General features: G+C 50.7%; 1 protein-coding gene across 10 annotated transcripts in view; it reads right to left on the reverse strand.

Moving 5' to 3' along the window:
• Nucleotides 1-16848, reverse strand: part of TTC39A (tetratricopeptide repeat domain 39A) — a 54468-nt gene that overhangs the window by 6648 nt on the left and 30972 nt on the right. For all 10 annotated transcript variants that reach the window (XM_042997127.1, XM_042997126.1, XM_042997128.1 and 7 more), the window contains 10 exons: nt 16023-16099; nt 14790-14857; nt 13061-13125; nt 10941-11040; nt 9566-9631; nt 7560-7668; nt 6972-7039; nt 6829-6888; nt 5787-5948; nt 1119-1210 (listed from right to left, as the gene is read on the reverse strand). In XM_042997127.1, coding sequence (XP_042853061.1) covers nt 1119-1210; nt 5787-5948; nt 6829-6888; nt 6972-7039; nt 7560-7668; nt 9566-9631; nt 10941-11040; nt 13061-13125; nt 14790-14857; nt 16023-16099 — 867 coding nt within the window. The remainder of the gene's footprint in view (nt 1-1118; nt 1211-5786; nt 5949-6828; nt 6889-6971; nt 7040-7559; nt 7669-9565; nt 9632-10940; nt 11041-13060; nt 13126-14789; nt 14858-16022; nt 16100-16848) is intronic.

Consider the following 16848-nt stretch of genomic DNA (forward strand, 5'->3'; position numbering starts at 1 on the left):
GTAGGGGCATCTCCTCTGTACCTGGAAGAGGAGGAAAAGCCCTAGAAACTCTTAAAGGAGGCAGAGACTTAAATCTGCATAACAACCTTATCCCTCCTTTACTGTGCTTTGCCTGGAAACCTCCCATAACTGGCTCCCTGTCTCCAACATCTTTTATCTTTAGCTGGAGATGGTTTGGGTGATTTCAGTTACTGTTTTTCCAGAAAAACTGGGTCTCTCCATGTGTATAGGAGGTATACATGTTATTAAACTCTGGTTTATTTTTCTCTTGTTAATCTTTTATTAATGGGGGGCGGGGGGGGGGCGGTGGTCTCAGCCAGTCTCTAGCTAAGAACCTAAAAAAGTAGAGGGTAAAAAAATGATCCTTCCTCCCCACAGATACTTAACCTCACAGGCTTTCTGGAAGAGTTATGAGATTGAGAAGTGGAGGCACTGGATAAATGATAAACACCCTACGACTGTGACAACAGTAGCTGAAAGCTCAGGTTACCACAACTTCCAGGTCTGCAAATTAGGGTCAACCCTCACCCATGGCCAGAGGAAGGCCCTAGGCTCCATCCTCAGCCTGCTGAGGCTGAGCCCTGCTCTAGACACTTCGCAGAAGGCAAACAGCAATACAGACTAAGAAAAACAGCCAACATTTAGTGGCTCCAGACCTTACACCAATGTCTTAAATATAGTCTCTATTTCATTCACAAAACAACTCTGCAAGGCAGAAGTTGTTATTCCCATTTTATAGCTGCTGAAATGGTTCACAGTGACAGCTAAGAAATGGCAGAGGGTGGATTTCATCCTGTTTGACCTCTTTGGACAGCAGTGTCCACATCTGTCCCATTGACCAGAAGAAAGAGACTCAGTGGAAAAGATGTTGACAAACCACTTTCATGAAGTGGGGGGAAAGGCCTCCGAACAGATTCAAAGAGCTGGAACAAGCAGCAGCAGGAGATGGTGGTTATGGAAGGGAATGGGGCACATGGGGGAATCCTGAGTGAGGGTCAGGGAGCCCAGAGCCAGGGGAATTAAGAAGCCCACCACCACCCTCCCTAGTGCCTACAGCTCAGGGCAGCTGTGGGCAGATGTGGCTGAGGCGTAGGATAGAGTGCGTTGGTAGGACCCACCTAAACAACTCCACTTCATCATCCCCGAACGGCTTGTAATCCTCCTTCCCAAACATGCTGAGGTAGGCGGCCTTCATGTAGATGTAGGTGGCCTGTGCAAGGCAGAGCAACAGGTGTGAGCAGCCGGCCTTCCAGTCAGCCCCAGATTGGCACAGATACCTCATTCAGACCTCACTAGGCCAGCACAGTAGCCAAGCCCCAGGGGAGAAACTGAGGGTAAGGAAGCTGAAGTACCTTGAGGACTTGAGCTGGGAGCTAAGTCCAGGAAAGGCCCATGTCTACTTAAAGTAGCTGCCCTCCCTCTGAAGCAGTGGAGAGAAGGACTCAAGCAACTAGTGGATGTGCAGGGCAGGGCAGGGCAGTGCTGAGGCAAGGATAGATATACAAAGAGGACAGTAAGAGCTTTGGGGAAGCAATTATTTTAGATTGGACCCCTGAGAACCATGGGAAGATTCACAGAGATCTGAAAAAGGACCTTTCAGGCAAGGGCAACAGCCTCAGCAAAGCCAGGGAGGGGCAGAGATGTGTAGTAAGAAGCATAAATCATAGCATAAATCATAGAATGTGTAAAAGAGATGTGAGGCTGCAAGAGTGTGTCAGGGGTCGGCTCAGGGTCCCTGCCTTTCTGTGTGCCAGGAACTGTACATACACCACCCTACAGGATTCAAAAGACCATGTTAGAAAGGAATCTGCACCTCGCCTCTGCTTCCTGGGACTGCAGAACTTATGTGGGGGGGAGGGGGGGGCAGCAGCAGAGCTGGAAATGACGCTAAGTGTGTGTGGCTTTAAGGGCCTTGCCCACTGGATCCACAGCCAACCCAGACAGGGAAGATGCAGTTGTGCAGAGACCCCTATCCCCACCTCCAGATACATCCCTTCCCCAGAAGTCCAACACCAGAGGAACCTGGTTCTGTACTGCCCTCCAGTGGCCAAGCCTTGAACCTCAGCTCCTGCTAGCTGGGGCTGTTGAGGAAGTACCTGCGGGTGGTCTACAAAGAAGTGTAGGGGGTGGAGAAGGAAAGGGAGCAGAAGATCCTGGAGTCTAGTCTCAGGAGAAGGCAGAAAGCAGCCTCCACCAGGGGCACCTCCCAGGCTGAAGCCAGGGTTACTCCCAGTTGCACTCTGCCCTCCACACTTTCATCCACCCTTCAAAAAATGAGGAAAAGCTGGTCTTTGAGGGGGTATGGGAAGAATCTACCCCCTCTGAAACTGTTGCCCATCCTGTCTTTAGCCTGGTGTCATCCCTACCTTCTCCCTCTCTGCCCTGGAACTGAGTCACCAAGTCATGATGATCTTACCTCCTATAGCTCTTGAATCCCACTTACTGCAACCAGCCTCCACCTTGGGTCCCTGCTCCAGGCCACCAGGGATGTCTTTCTACTGCCCTTGTCCATACGGTCTCCTAACCCATCTCCTTGCTCCCACCCCTGTCCCTGCAAGCCATGTCCACCCCATTGCCACTCTGATATTTTAAAGTCAGATCATGTCAGTCCCTCTTTGAAATCTTCATATCCCATCATGCTTAGGATAAAATCCAGACTCCCTGTCAATGGACTATGAGCCCTCACCCTGTCTTCCTCAGTTTCCTCTCCAACTTTATCTCCTGTTGTTTCCCCCTCACACACATCACTAGCCACAATGGCCCCGGGGCTGTTTCCAGAACATATCAAACACACTCAGCTTCCCCCTCCCTCACGCTTGCATTTTCAGTGTCCTTGGTCTGGAATGCTCCTCATTAAGATACCCACATAGCTTTCTCCTGCACTTCATTCTGGTGTCTTCTCAGACAGGCCTTGCCTGATTTTTCTTTACTACACATACCAGCCTGACATATTACACTGCACATCTATTTGTATGTTTCTTGTCCCTCTTCCCATTAGAATATGAGCCTTGAGATGGAGGGGTCTTTGCTCTGTTCACTGCTGGATGTCTTCGACCTGGCACATGGGGTGCCAGCAACTGCAGGAGGGATTCTTAGAGCACAGATCCAAGCCACACACATCAGGGGCTCCCCCACTGTTAGACTAAAGGCCTAACAGCCACTTAAGGCCCTCTGCTTGTCTGGCTCCTCTTGTGCCATTCCTTCCCCATCAGTCCTGTGCCATCTCTCTGCCTGGGAAGCCACTCTCTCTTCTCACCAGGCTCAGCCGCGGGCTTCCTCCAAGAGCCTTCTCCTACCCCTCAGCCACCCAAAACAGCTTACCCTCACTGAATCACCAGAAGTTAGGATGGATAAAGTAACCTAGAGTTCTGAGACCCACAGACATCCAAGTTATCAAAGGATGCTATACAGCCACACCGCCGCCTCGCCTGCTGGGAGTCCTGTCTCCCAGGCTTATCTGACTGCCCAGTGACTCCACACATTTATTTTGCTGCATTACTCTACCAGGGTCTGTGTAAACAGACAGTACTTGTCCTCAAGAAGCTTACAGCCAGTGGCCTGGGGGAGATCCCTTTGCAGCCGCCTGCACTCCCACCCACAAACCCCTTCACCTGGTGACACAGAACCTCTTGGCAGCACCCTAGCTCCTGAGCCTCTGTCCTTGCTGTTCTATTGGCTCCACTTCCTCCACTCTGCCACCCTAATTCCTCCTCCTCTGTCCTCTTGGCTGGGCTACCCAGGGCTGCCTGTGAGTTCCCCTTGGATTCCCCCACTACAGCCCTAAGCACACCACTGTCACAGAGCACAGGAGTGAAGGCTCCACAGGGATGACTTGGCACAGTTCAGGCAGAGGAATGCAGAGCAGAGGGGCAGGTGCATATGGCAGTGACCATAAGCTTAAGTACCTAAAGCTGGAAGTTGGTGGACTCTGATGGCCAAATGCTGCAGATTAGGAATGAATGAGGCCCCGAACTCGAGGCGCTACAACCCCCACTCCCAGAAAACACTTCTGAGGGAAGCACTGGAGAGGGAAGGGGACCAACCACCTCAAAGTCACACAGCAGGCTGGAGATGGAGCTGACTCATGTCCAGATTTCCTGACACCTGGGAGGCTGGCGCTCTCTCTGCTCCTCACAGCAGCTGTGAGGCCACCCCAGGCCTCTTCCCTGTGTAGGTGAACCCAGCTGCCTGCCTTCCACCATAGGAAAGCTTCTAGGTCACTTCAGTTCAACAAGGTTCCTTCCCTGATGTTGTTTTTCTCATTGGGAGTGGGAGGTGAAGAGGAATGAATGTCAGGCCCACAAAGGCTGGGTCTGAGAGTACACCTTCAACAGCAGGGTGGTCTCAAGGCAGGAGGGGCCTCCTCCGTGGGACTTAAGGAACAAGGGAAAAGCAAAGGCCTCTGAATCACACAGAACTGTCTTCAAATCCAGTGTCTGTCACCAACAGCTGTGTGGGCCAGGAAAGTCACATACCCTCTCTTGGCCTCCAGGTCCCTTGTGCGTCCAATGCAGATAACTTCTACCTCAGTGGGTGTAGTGTGGAGGAAATGGCAAATGCTGGGCACACAGAGCTCAGTGAAAACCTGCTCCCTCCTCCAGCTCTGCCTGCCCCGGACCTAGAGAATTTCCTTTCAGCTTGGTCTCCAGGCAGGGGTACTGAAAAGGGACTTCCATGCAGAGGTGGGGAGGGATGAGAGACAGGGATTTAAGGTCACTGAGACACAAATTCTATATATTTGCCAATACCAGATTGGACGCTCTCTGATGATCTCTATGATTCTGACTCTTGGTTCAGAATTCTGTGCTATCGTTACTATGGTAATATCTAGTACTTATTTTACCACTTACACTAATGTAAGTTTTCACCTATGGTAGACATCTATCTGCTTTGCTTTACTTTGCCTTCATGGTATCTTTTTAATGCTTCCCCCCAAACCAACACTTTTTATAGGGACATCACCTCATTTTTTTCCGGAGAACCACCCTTCTACTCTTGATCCATGAGGAGTCTTCCCACCCCTGTTTCCAGGCACTGAAATGTGATCTATGCTAGACCCAAGAGCCTCTGTTGTGGGACTATGGTTGAAACTGAAGGGAAGATGTTGAGTTAGGAGCAGGCAGTCCTTGGCCACCCTGCCTATCACATGGAGAGAACCTGCCTGCATAGCAAAGATGTCACAGAGCAGAGGACAGCCACAGATGGAAAAACGCCAAGCTGAAATGACATAATTTGAATTCCTGGATCCAGCTGTACCTGAAATCAGATGTGCCTAGAATGTTTAGTTCTATGAACCAAAGAACCTTTTGTGTTTTTTACCTGCATAGTCCAATACAGTGGCTACTAAACCCATGTGACATTTTAAATTTAAATTTGAACTAATTAAAATTAAATAAAATTGAAAACATCCAGTTTCCCAGTTGCACTAGCACACTGCAGGTGCTCAGTGTGCCCATGTGGCTGGTGGCTACCACAGTGGACAGAGCAGAAATAGAACATTTCCATCATAATGTCAACGTTCTGTTGGACAGCACTCACCTAGACAGTGTGAGCCATGCTTCTGTCCCTTATGACTAAAACTGTTGACTGATGCTTTGTAATTCTAAACTTTATCTGCTCCTCATGGTCTTTAGTTCCTTCCAACCTATTAGAATTTATGGTTCTATTTAAAATTCCAGCTGATTTTCAGGTTTCAGTTAAGGGTGTGGCTCTTATGGTCTGGAGTCTTATGGCCAGGCTGTGTTGGCCCGGTCCCCCAATGACCCCAACACTTGGTGTCAGCCCACCTTAGACCAGGAGTTCTCCTTGCTGAGCAGGTCGGCATAGAAGTAGGCCATCTTCCACTGGCCCTTGTAGGTGAAGCACCACATCAGCTCCCAGTAGCACATGTGGTGGAACTGCTTCCAGTGCTGCTGGGCCTCACAGCACTCCTCAAACCGCTGGATGGCCTGTGGGCACCTGCTGGTCAGCCTCATGGCCCCACCACCCCACCACATCGCATAGAAGACCCAGCCTTTTCCACAGGTCTAGTCTAGCCCTGTGCCAGGCTTAGGGAGGGAGGGCAGGCCGCAGCACTGGGGAGATGGGACAATTCTGGGCTCCAGTCCTGGTTCTACCCACTAAGTCTCACTTCCTGCCCAACTCTGGGACTCTAGTCTTTCAGCACAAAATGAAAGGATGGGATAGAGCTATAATGGAAGGATAGGAGACAGTGGAAAGTTATTAATATTAAAGCAGCATAATAATGTCTGCGCCTCAGAGCAGACTCCAAAGTTTCCAGTAGCTCTCATGAAAGGAACTGGACCTAGGGCATCTGTCCTTCTGCTTGAGGAATCAGATCCAGGGCCAGCTGGAGACCCCAGAACGCCACACTGTAACAGTCCATCCTGGGTATTCTGCCAGACCCATGACCCTCCCCCTCTAATCCCTTCATTGGCTCCATCCCACCTATGGAGTCCAGACTCCTTAGCCAGGCTACCAAGGTGCCAATCTCACACCCTGGCACCACTACTGTGCCATTCACAGTGCCCGTTGTCATGCCCTGAGTAGGCCTTCCCACCACTCTGCCTCACTCAAGGACCTCCCTCTGCAGGGAGCTGCAGTCTTACAGCTCCTTGCCAGATCCTACTCACCACAAATGCCACCTCCTCCCTCATCTTCCTAGACTGTCTGATTCAGAATTGCTTCTCCTACCCTGCTGTCTTGTTGGTTCTCCCTTGGAGCACTCCTCCCAGTCTGCTCTGTCTCTAGTGTGTCTGTGTCTGTCTGCTTACTGGTCTGGGAGACCCCAAGGAGTCGCCAGCACTGGCCCAGACTCCCATTACTCACTGTGTCAACATTGCCTTTAATGGCTTCAATCCGCCCCGCAAAGAACAGGAAGATGGCGCCCTGCAATGACACGCACGTGGGTCTGTGTGGGTCCACAAGTCACACATTGGCTGGGGGTGTTGCAGCAGGAAGCAGGGGCTCACCTTAGGATATCGCTTCAGGTAGGGGTTCAGGAGCTTCTCTGCCTCCTCAATGTTCACATTCCCAGTACCTAAAGGAGGTGAAGGGACAACACACATCACCACCACCGGCTCTTGTAATCCCTCCAGCAACCCACTAGGAGCTTCTCAGGGCCTCTATTTCCCTCTCTGTGAAATGGGGATGATAGTTCTTCTACCTCCAGGATGATGTGAGCATTAAATAAGATGATACAGATATCATCCTGGGACATCACAAGATTCAATAACAAAGAGCCATGCCTGCCAAGGTGGTGCCCAGAACCCCAAGGACCTAACTACAGTGCCCTCACACCCTGCACAAGGTGGGCATGGCCATCCCCATTTCACAGATGAGAAAAATGAAGTTGGAACCTGGTCACATTGTGAGGAAGTGAGTGGTCAGCAAGCCAGGCCCGAACACAGCTGATGCGGCTCTGTTGATTCTGGTGTCAGCGCCCCATCCCCAGTCTTGTGGACCCAAGCAGGGTCTGCAATCCCTTGCCATCTCATCCCCTGCCCTTAGAGCCAACCAAATCCCAGAAGCCCCAGCTTTTGCCCAGGAGGCGCACCTACCGAGCACAAAGGTGAGGAAGGTGTGGTAGCAGAGCAGCAGCATGACACAGAGCACAGCACGGAAGCTGTGCCCGGACGCGCCCTCCTCCAGCTGCAGCAGCCCGTAGTCCTGAGGGAAGAGACCGACAGGCTGAGGCCAGCCCCAGCGTGGGCAGGGGCCTGGGAGGTGGCTGGACAGCCTTGAGAGCAGTGCTGCTGGAACGGGGGTGGGGGGGTAGTGGGAGGGGACAGCGCTGGACTCCAGACACATCTGGAATCCTGATGGCCAGGCCTCCTCTAGGGGCCTCAGCAGCCTTCCTGGGGGGCAGGGGACACTGCTGCCAAGGCCAGGGCAGAGGCCTGGGTCTAGGTGTTCCCTATTTCTGCAACAGCCCCTTCCCTGTTCCTGCCTTTGTTCACCTGCTTGCCCCATGGTGGGTACTGAGCCCCTGAGCAGCCCCTGGTGGGGGAGGAGGAGGAGGCCAGATTCCATTTAGGCAAATAATCCTAACCACAGTCTCAGGGCATAGATGGGGCCAAGATGACTGCAGTCTGGGAAGGCTTCCTGGACAAGAAGACTCTAGAGCCTGGCTGGGGAAGAGGAGAAGCCAGATTCCACTTGTATCCCTTCCTGTAGTCTCTGCCCATCCTGTCTGTTCTCCAGGGTGTTCTTGTTCTTTCTAATACACAAATCTGACTTACCTCACCCTTACCTCAAACCCTCCAAAGCTTCCTTGCCTTTAGGATAAGACAAAGCCAGAGCTGGTGCCTGAGGGCCCTCACACTCTGACACTGCCTCCCTCTCCTCCTGGCCAGGCAGGCCACATTATCCCACCTCTTGGCCTTTCTCATCCTCTTCCCTCCTGTCATCATCCTGAAATCCTTCTCGTGACCCAATGGCCTTCTTAAGAAAAGAAAACTAAAAGGGACCTTCAGAGCCTCTGGCTGCTGTTTCCCCAGACCAGGGCCATGGACCACAGATGGCAACCAAGATTTTAAAGGTCTCCAGACAGACATGAGGCATGGAGTCCCAAGTAAGGGTCTTCCCCTCTCAATTCTCTGTCTTCATGGCATCAGGGAGAAAGCCTCAGTCCCATGCTGGTGTGCGTTCAACATCCCTGTTGCTCTAAAAACCTCTTCTCACAGGAAAACAGCCTCTACAGATCATACAACCTGCTTTTGCAAGATTGCTTGGCCCTCACCATATCTATGATTATGTTCTTATCGTGCCAAATAATGTGGGTTTTCTACGTAGTAATGTTTCCTTTAGATAAACTTACATAAAAAATATGAACCATTTTTGGGAAGAATAATACATAAATAATAATACAGAGGTCTGCAGACATGGCAAAAATCAGGAAAGGTCAGAGGAAGTTCAAGTTGAGAGGCAGTGATCAGTCAAAAAAAAAAAAAAAAAAGTCCCTTGTTACACCCAAAAAAAGGCCCAGAGGAGGTTGGTTTTTGCTCTAAATCACAAGGAGAAGGAGATGAGGCTGGAATGACCCAAGGCTCCTAACTTCCAGGCCACTGTTCCTTCTGCCACATGGGGCCTGCTCCACCAGGGAGCTTCCCCTGATCTGCTACCTAGTACTTAGACTCCTGCCCTTAGCAGAGCCTCTGGGTGCTTCAGTCCTCTGGTTTCTGCCCTCAAGGTCTGCAGGGCTTCCCTCAGGCATTTCCCACACAAGAAAATGGTCCCAAGGGAAAGAACCTGCTTAAGGTCTTCCAAAGGGAGGTGGACCAGGATCCTGACACCGGTCAGGCTGAGAACATGATTCCAGACCACTGCACGAAGCTGCCCTTCATACCCACCCTTACCCTAGAGCCTCTTCACTCTGTGTGAGGCCAGGCAGGTATCACTGGCCCCATCTGATTGGAAAGGAGACTGAAGCTCAGAAAGGCCTGGGCCTTGTCCAGGGCCACATACTGAGGGGTGCTGTGCCATTACTGGCACACAGATCCTGCAGCCCCTCAGCCTCACCCTGTTCAGCTGAGCCACTCAGAGGTCCCAGAAGTCAGGTGGTTACCTTGTTTCCTGAAAACCCCACAAACTCCAGCAGCCGCAGGATCCTGGTAGGAAGCATGGACAGCGTCTGCAGGAACAGAGGCAGGTGGGCCTGTGGAGGGGCTGGAGCTGTCCCTCCTACTCCCCAAGCCCCCAGAGTCCTGGGGGTAATCCTGGGGGAGTAGAACCTATCTCCAGAATGCCCACAAGAAAGCCCCAGGTTTCCCATAAAGCCAACTTCCCTAGATAGAGAAGCACTACAGTGTGACATTTAGAAGCAGACTGTGTCTAAATCCTAATCTCACCATGCCCACTGGGTCACCCTGGGCTAGCTACATATCCCCTCTATGACTCAGTTTCCTCATCTGGGAATAATAATGCCCCCTACCTCCTCGGGGTCCTGTGAAGATGGATCAAATTAATATATGTAAAGCATATAATGGAGCCTGAACATAATAGTTAGCCATTATTGTTGTTACAAAGAATCCCTGCTCTGCACCAGGGCTCCATCATTGCATTTGATCCTCAGAACAGTCCTGCAAAGAAAGATTACTGCCCCTTTTGACAGATGGAAAAATAGAGGCATGGATAAGTGACAGGACATGTCTAAGGCCCCACAGCTCATCAGAGGGGAAGCCAGTTCTTAAACCCAGGACAGTCCAGCTGTAACATGCTAAAGCATCCAATGAACTCTGCCGTTTGTACTTCTCACCACTTGGGCCAAGATCCCCGTTCTCATTTTACATACAAGGAAACTGGAACCCAGAGTGGGGCAGGGACACCCCACCACCCAAGGCCTGCTCTTGGAACAGGCTTTGCCTAGAGGGGAGAGAGCCATCCCCTGCCACACACACTTCTGGACAGGTCTGTGGACACCCAGGGCCAAGAGTCTAAATTTTCAATGAGCAACTCCTCCTCCCAGGAGTAGGCTCAGAGCCTCTCTCACATTCCTTCTGCCTAGGATGCCCTTCCCCACCTATAGATCCTTCAAGATCCAGCTCAGACACTCCTCGCTCCTTGAAACCTTCCCCAGCTCCTCCAGGAAGGGGTCTTGGCTCTGTCCCTGCAGGTTGCCTGCTGCTTCCAGGCCTGTCTCCCTCCCTACTACTGGGCAATGTTTAACCACCAGCTCTCCAGGATGGAAAAGGCCCTGATTTATTGTGTTTGTCTTTTTCTGGTCCTATAAATACTGCCACCATGGTGCATTTCAAGCTTTCAACTTGACTTGGGAAGAAATGCACAGAGAGACTCTGAAGCACCTCCACCCCACCTCCATCCCAGCTCTGAGCTCCCCATGACATTGGCAATGCGTCTGCTTTATCACTAGGTCCCAGGATCAGCTCAGCGCCCAGCACGGTAGGCCAGCAGAGACCATGTGAAGGTGAATTCCCACTCACCAGGTTGAAGGCTCCCACGCCGAGCTTCACCCCTCCTTCAAAATGCCTGTGGTTCTCTCCCTTACAGTATTGTGAGGACTGCACGAGGCTGTCCAGCTCCCTGTGGAGACAGGCAAAGTCCTTTTCAACCACGTAACAGCGGCTAGGTCCCATTCCAGCTGGGACTAAGGTTGTCCCCCACTCCCAGCTGATCTCAGAACTCCCTGGTGGTAGACTGATAACAGTTCTGGCAATCAGAGAGCTGACATTCAAGGAATTTCTGACCCCGTCTGCCTAATAACATAGTCTTTGCCCCTGAGCGTCAGCTTTATCAGCCCCAGCACACTTGCCTTGTCCAGCATCTAAGCATTTTCACATGCTCTTCATTCTGTCTAGAACAATTTCTCAACTTTGGCACTACTGACATTTTAGGCTGGATAAATTCTTTCTTCAGGTAAGGAGGGGGCTATCTGTATATCATAGGATGTTTGGCAGCATCCTTGGCCTCCACCCACTAGATGCCAGACACAACCTCCCCCCAGGTTGTCACAACCAAAATGTCTCTGAATATTGCCAAATGTCCCAGTGAAGAGCCACTGGGCTAACTATAACACCCCCTCCTTCAGGAAGTCTACCTGGGGTCTCTTGGTTGAAATCCACCCTTCTTTTTCCTGGTCATCAATTGCACAGAGTCCATATCCCAGCCCGTCTTGGGCAGGACAGAAGCTTTAAAGATGTGCCTGCCTCTTTCCCAGGCCATGAGCATCTTGAAGCCTTTCAATCATCAAACACTGACTGAGGGCTCCCTGTGTCAGGCACTGGACGACAACTAGAAGCAAAGCCACCAAGTGGCTGCCGTCACAACTCTCCCACTCTAGGGAACAGATCCTCCCCCACCCCCACCATCAAGTCACTGTGGGGATGCAGGGGGGCTTCAAAGGAGAAGACTCCTGGGGTTTTACCCAGTCTGGGGTTCAGGGAAGGTTTCCCTGAGAAGCCGACACTTGAGCTGAAACCCTAGGGATGGGATGGTTAGCCTGGCACAGAAAGAGTGTTCCTAGCAGAGATACAAGCATGTCCAAAATCCATGAAGTAGGAATGAGCTCAGCATGTCTGAAAAACTGAGGGAAGGCACAAATGTTTGAGGCAGAGTGGGGTGGAAGCTGTTGCTAGGAGGGCTAGGAGGAGCTCCCGGAATGACTCGGGACTTTATCCCAAAAACAAGAGGAGTGTCGGGAACTGGTAAGGGGGTGACCTGACAAGGTTTGTGCTTTGGAAACATCGCTTTGGTAGCTGAAGAGACTGGAGGGGGCAGAGCACAATTCCAGCACAGACCCACAAGGCCATGCAGTGTCCATATACTACATGGTGTGTTATATCCCAGTGGTACCTTGAAATCACACTCACAATCTCTCTCCAGGGAAACAGTCACATTAGATGGAGAAAATAAAGATGATAAGTAGTCTCAAGTCAATTCAACTTTTAATAGAAAGTGAGTTTTAATGCCAAACTTGGGGGAAGAAACTGGGCTTTCAAAGTTTTTTTTTTTTTTTTTTTTTTTTTTAATTTTAGAATTAGAGACAAGAATTGTGGTGCCATGTTGAGTAGAAGTGTTCTGGACTGAGTCTTATTTCTTTCATCCCTAGACAAAGCCTGTGCTTGGCCCAGTGCCGAGATGGCATGGAAATGATCTGGCCCTCAGGGAGCTCCCAGCTTGGGGAGGCTGTGTGTGTGGACACCATCCCTGTGTACTAGAGGGGTCCAAGGAAGGCTTCATGGGGAAGGTGGCATTTGGATTGGGCCTTAGTGGATACACAGGGGTTCTGCTGCTGTTCTCAAAATTACTGTTCCTGTGTCTGTCTCCTAGCCTCTACCTCATCAAGCTATTTGTGCAGAATCTGTCTTATTTTCCCCCAGGGTCAGGCATAGACTCAGGGGAACCAAATGAACAGATATACCCAGGAAACCACATAAATAATATTCTGGAAAACTGAGGTCCCGAGGGTAAAGAAATCTGCCTGAGGTTATATGGCATTCTAGGCATCCAGCATCCAGCCAGTGCTACCTCCCACAAAGCAGCCTAAGAGGCACAGGGTAGTAGATGCTGTGGCCCCAGGCTCCCCCAGACCAGCCCCACTCACTTGTAGGTCTGGTAGCTGTTTCGAACTTTGATGCCGCCCTTGATGAAGCTCACCATGTTCTCATCCTGCAGGAGGGAGAGACGCTAAGAGTCAGGCTGGATGGGTAGCCACAGGCTTGAGAGGGATCATACAAGGCTCTGGGCCCGGCCTGCCCCACCTTGGGCCCAGCTCTATGAGGGGTTCTGGGCGGCACTCAGAGGTTAGCCAATCCAGTCCTCTGTAACCCCTGGGACTTGAGATGAGGATCTGCTTGCCAAACAAGACCTCTAAAATGTCCAGGGCCTGGAGGAGGCACTCCCGGTGGTTAACAGTGCCTCCTCCAGGTAGAGGAGTTGTGGGAGAGCAAGAAGGACACTCAGTTTTGGACTATTTGTGTTTTCTACAACAAGCATCTATTTGTCACATTTGTAATTTAAAGCACTAATACCTACAGCCCACTTGTAGTTCCACTCCTGGGAGTACATGAGTATGCCCTAGAGAAACGAACAAACATGGGCTACAGGAGTTACCTTCAAGAATGTTCACTGCACTACTCTTCACAGAGTACAGAACCAGAAACAACCCCAATGCCCTTCAGCAGGAGACTGGACGAACAAACTGCTATACCCATAGAAGGGAATATTATACAACTACATAAGGTTGGGTAAAGAAAGCAAGTCCCACACAGCTTGAGGCCTTAAGAAGCTTGAAGCTAACTAAAATGTAACAGTATGCTCCTCACACATGAATAGGAAGCTGAGAAAACTGTTTTTTTAAAAAATAGGTTGGGGGATAATAAAACTCTAGCCAATGGTTTCCCCATGAAGGAAGCAGGGGACAGGGTGGGTAGAAGACTCGCCAGCAGTATTCTGTTCTCTAATTGGGTGGGGGAATTCATGGGTGTTTATTATGTGTAATAATAGAATAAAAAAGGCCATACACAATGCAATTATTAACAGTGATCCTAATGAAGAATTAGGATTATCTAATTCTAATTATGTGAGGTACAAAAAGGGAGGACAGCTAACAAAAGTAAACAGTACCCCAATAAAATTCTTATGTGCCTGTATACCCCAACACACGTATTTACATGATGATTGTTATGTTATAACCCAGATTTTCTGGTGAAATCATGAAGTGATGGTTCTCATAATTACCACTGTGTGGTGAGGAGCACAGGCTCCAAGTCAACCAGACCTGTATTCAAATCCCAGCTCTGCCATTTGCTAATCACGTGACTCTGTGAAAGTGGCTACTCCCCTCTAATCCTCCCCTTTACAAGCCTATGGTGAAGATTTAACAATATATGTACATTTATGTAAAAACAACATGCAATGTGTGTAAGGTATGTAAAAACTACATACATATAATATACACATAAAGCCTGGTATGTCGTAGAATCAAGTTTGATTCATTCAAACTTGTTTGTTGAATGAATCAAGTACAAAGCAGGCTTTGTGCTAATGCTGGTCACCCCACGTGACCCTCAGCAGGAAAACAGCAGTTGTGAGGTGGAAGGAAGCACATCCTAGTAGTGGACGGAAACATGTGTGCTGAGTGTGGAGGGGGTAAAGCCCATCACCTCTGTCACTGAGCCTGGCTAGGGTTGGGAGTGTTGGGGTGACTGAGCCTCAGTCTTCTCCCGAACCATAAGGAGGCGGACTGTGGCTGCTTATAGACCCTCTGGCTTGGATTTGGTGACTGATCTTCTGAAATCCCCAGGCTGCTTGTACAAGAAGAGGGTTCCTACCTGTAGAAAGGTCAGAGCTGCTCTCTGCAGCAGGCACTCTGCATAGCAGACTTCAGCATGGATTTCCTCTGTGGGGAGAAAACCAGCCCTGAGGCCTCCTGGGACTCTCAGCAGGCAGCACAGGCCAAATCCTCCCCACTCTGGGAGGTGGTCTGGTTCCTTCACAGCTATCAGCACTGTCTAAAATTTTCTCACTCCTTGCACTTGCCTTCCACCTGGTTCCCCCATCCCACCATCCAGAATGTCAACATACGGCCCTAGACCTTGTTCTCTTGTTCTCCACGCATCACAGTGCCAGGCAAGGAGAAGGTGCTGGGTTGAACGGATAAACAAAGAAGATCCTAATCCAGGGAAGCCCACAGGCTGTAGGAGTAAGGGAAGGAGAACTCACACAGCCCAGGGAGTCAGGAGAGACTTCCAGAAGAAAGGACATTTGAATTGAAAAGGAATGGAAAGGCGAGGCAAGAAGAGCTTTCTAGGCAGAGGCCTGGGAGAACCAAAAAACTCTGATGTTTGGGGACAGCCAAGCCACAGAAGGTCGAAATGGGGTTAAGGTAGGGAGAGACTTAGGGGACAGGTAAAGATGAGGGGCAGAGGTCTGACTGCAAAGGGCCTTATACATGGGAGGGGGGTGCAGATTTGGCCCTGTGGGTATCAGGGAGCTATGGAAGGCAAGAAGGAGGAATGGTCTTGTCAGGTTCATTGTCTTATGTTAAAAACTTCAAGGGCTCTTGAGGCTAGAGAACACCATTTGCTCCTGCACTGAAGAGCCCTACCTTGCTCCAGCTGGCTGCTGCTACTTCCGCGACTGCTGCATGGGGTCGCTGCACACAGGCTCTGGCAGCCTAGACCATCTCTCCCACTGCCTTCAGCTATCTGATCCCAGTGCAGGCTCCAAAACCATATTCCCCTCCAGGGCACTTGTGATCACTATGATCATCAGGCCAGTAAACCTAACCAGACACACAATTCTAAGCCCACCCTAGCCTGAAAAGCAAAGCTAATGACCTTGTGATGGCATTTTCTCTCCCCAGCTTCCAGGTCCTCAGCAGGTAATGCCATCAGGTAAGTGAGCCTCCCCTGCTCCCCAGCTCACCTGAGAGCAACTTCTCAAAAGGGCCCAGCCCACTCTGTGAAACTGGGAGATTAACCGCCCCTTTCCCCACCCATTCCTGGGCTGGGGACAGGGCTGCCTGGGGTCAGCGGGGTTGAGAGGACATTGAGATGCCACACCTTCCGTGAATTGGTCCATAGTGGGGCGATGCACCAGGTTGCTAAAGGAATCTGTTACAGAGGACTTCTTCCGGTGCCTGAAGAGGAAAAAGGGGCCTCAAGTCATTCAGTGAGGGTGAGCCAGGGGCCCAGGTGGGCTCAGATGCATCTCCCACCCTTCCCATGGACTCCACACACACTGAACTGGCAACTCTCCCAAGTCCAGGCTTTCTCACACTCTTGTTTCTGTTGTTACCCCTTCTCGGAGCCCCCTCCCCTCCTTCCTCTGCCCTGGCCAGTTTCCAGTCAACCTTTCAGGAAGCAGCTTTGGCATAACCTCCTCCAGGAAGCCTTTCCTGCTCCTCTGACAAGAACCCTACAGCCCCTGACCAGGCAGTTCAGGTGTCAGAGGTGGCCAGTGCCCACCCAGCACAGGGCCTGGCCCAGGGGTGTGCCTAGTGAAAGACGATTCCAGCTGTGCATAAACACTGAGGGTCCATTTGTTCATTCATTCACTCAAGTGGTTTATGTGTACTGAATACCAATTATGCACCAGGCCCTGTGACCCGTGTCTTCATTCAGTCCCCACAACAGCCCTACCTTCATACCTATTTTACATATGAAGAAAGTTGAGTCCAGAGAGAGACTTGCCCAAGATCAAAGAGTTACCACTTGACAGAGCCAGAATTCATCTCCTTAAAATCAGGCCTGGCCCCTGGAAGCTGCTTAGAGACTGGCTCAGATCATAAGACTCCTGAGGCAGAGCTGACAGGGACAGCTCCTAGCACTTGGGGACACACCCTCTTAGCCAAAAGGAGCAGCATTAATAGTGGCATTTAGGCACTGG

Source organism: Panthera tigris, chromosome C1 (assembly GCF_018350195.1).
Source record: "Panthera tigris isolate Pti1 chromosome C1, P.tigris_Pti1_mat1.1, whole genome shotgun sequence".
Classification (NCBI taxonomy): domain Eukaryota; kingdom Metazoa; phylum Chordata; class Mammalia; order Carnivora; family Felidae; genus Panthera; species Panthera tigris.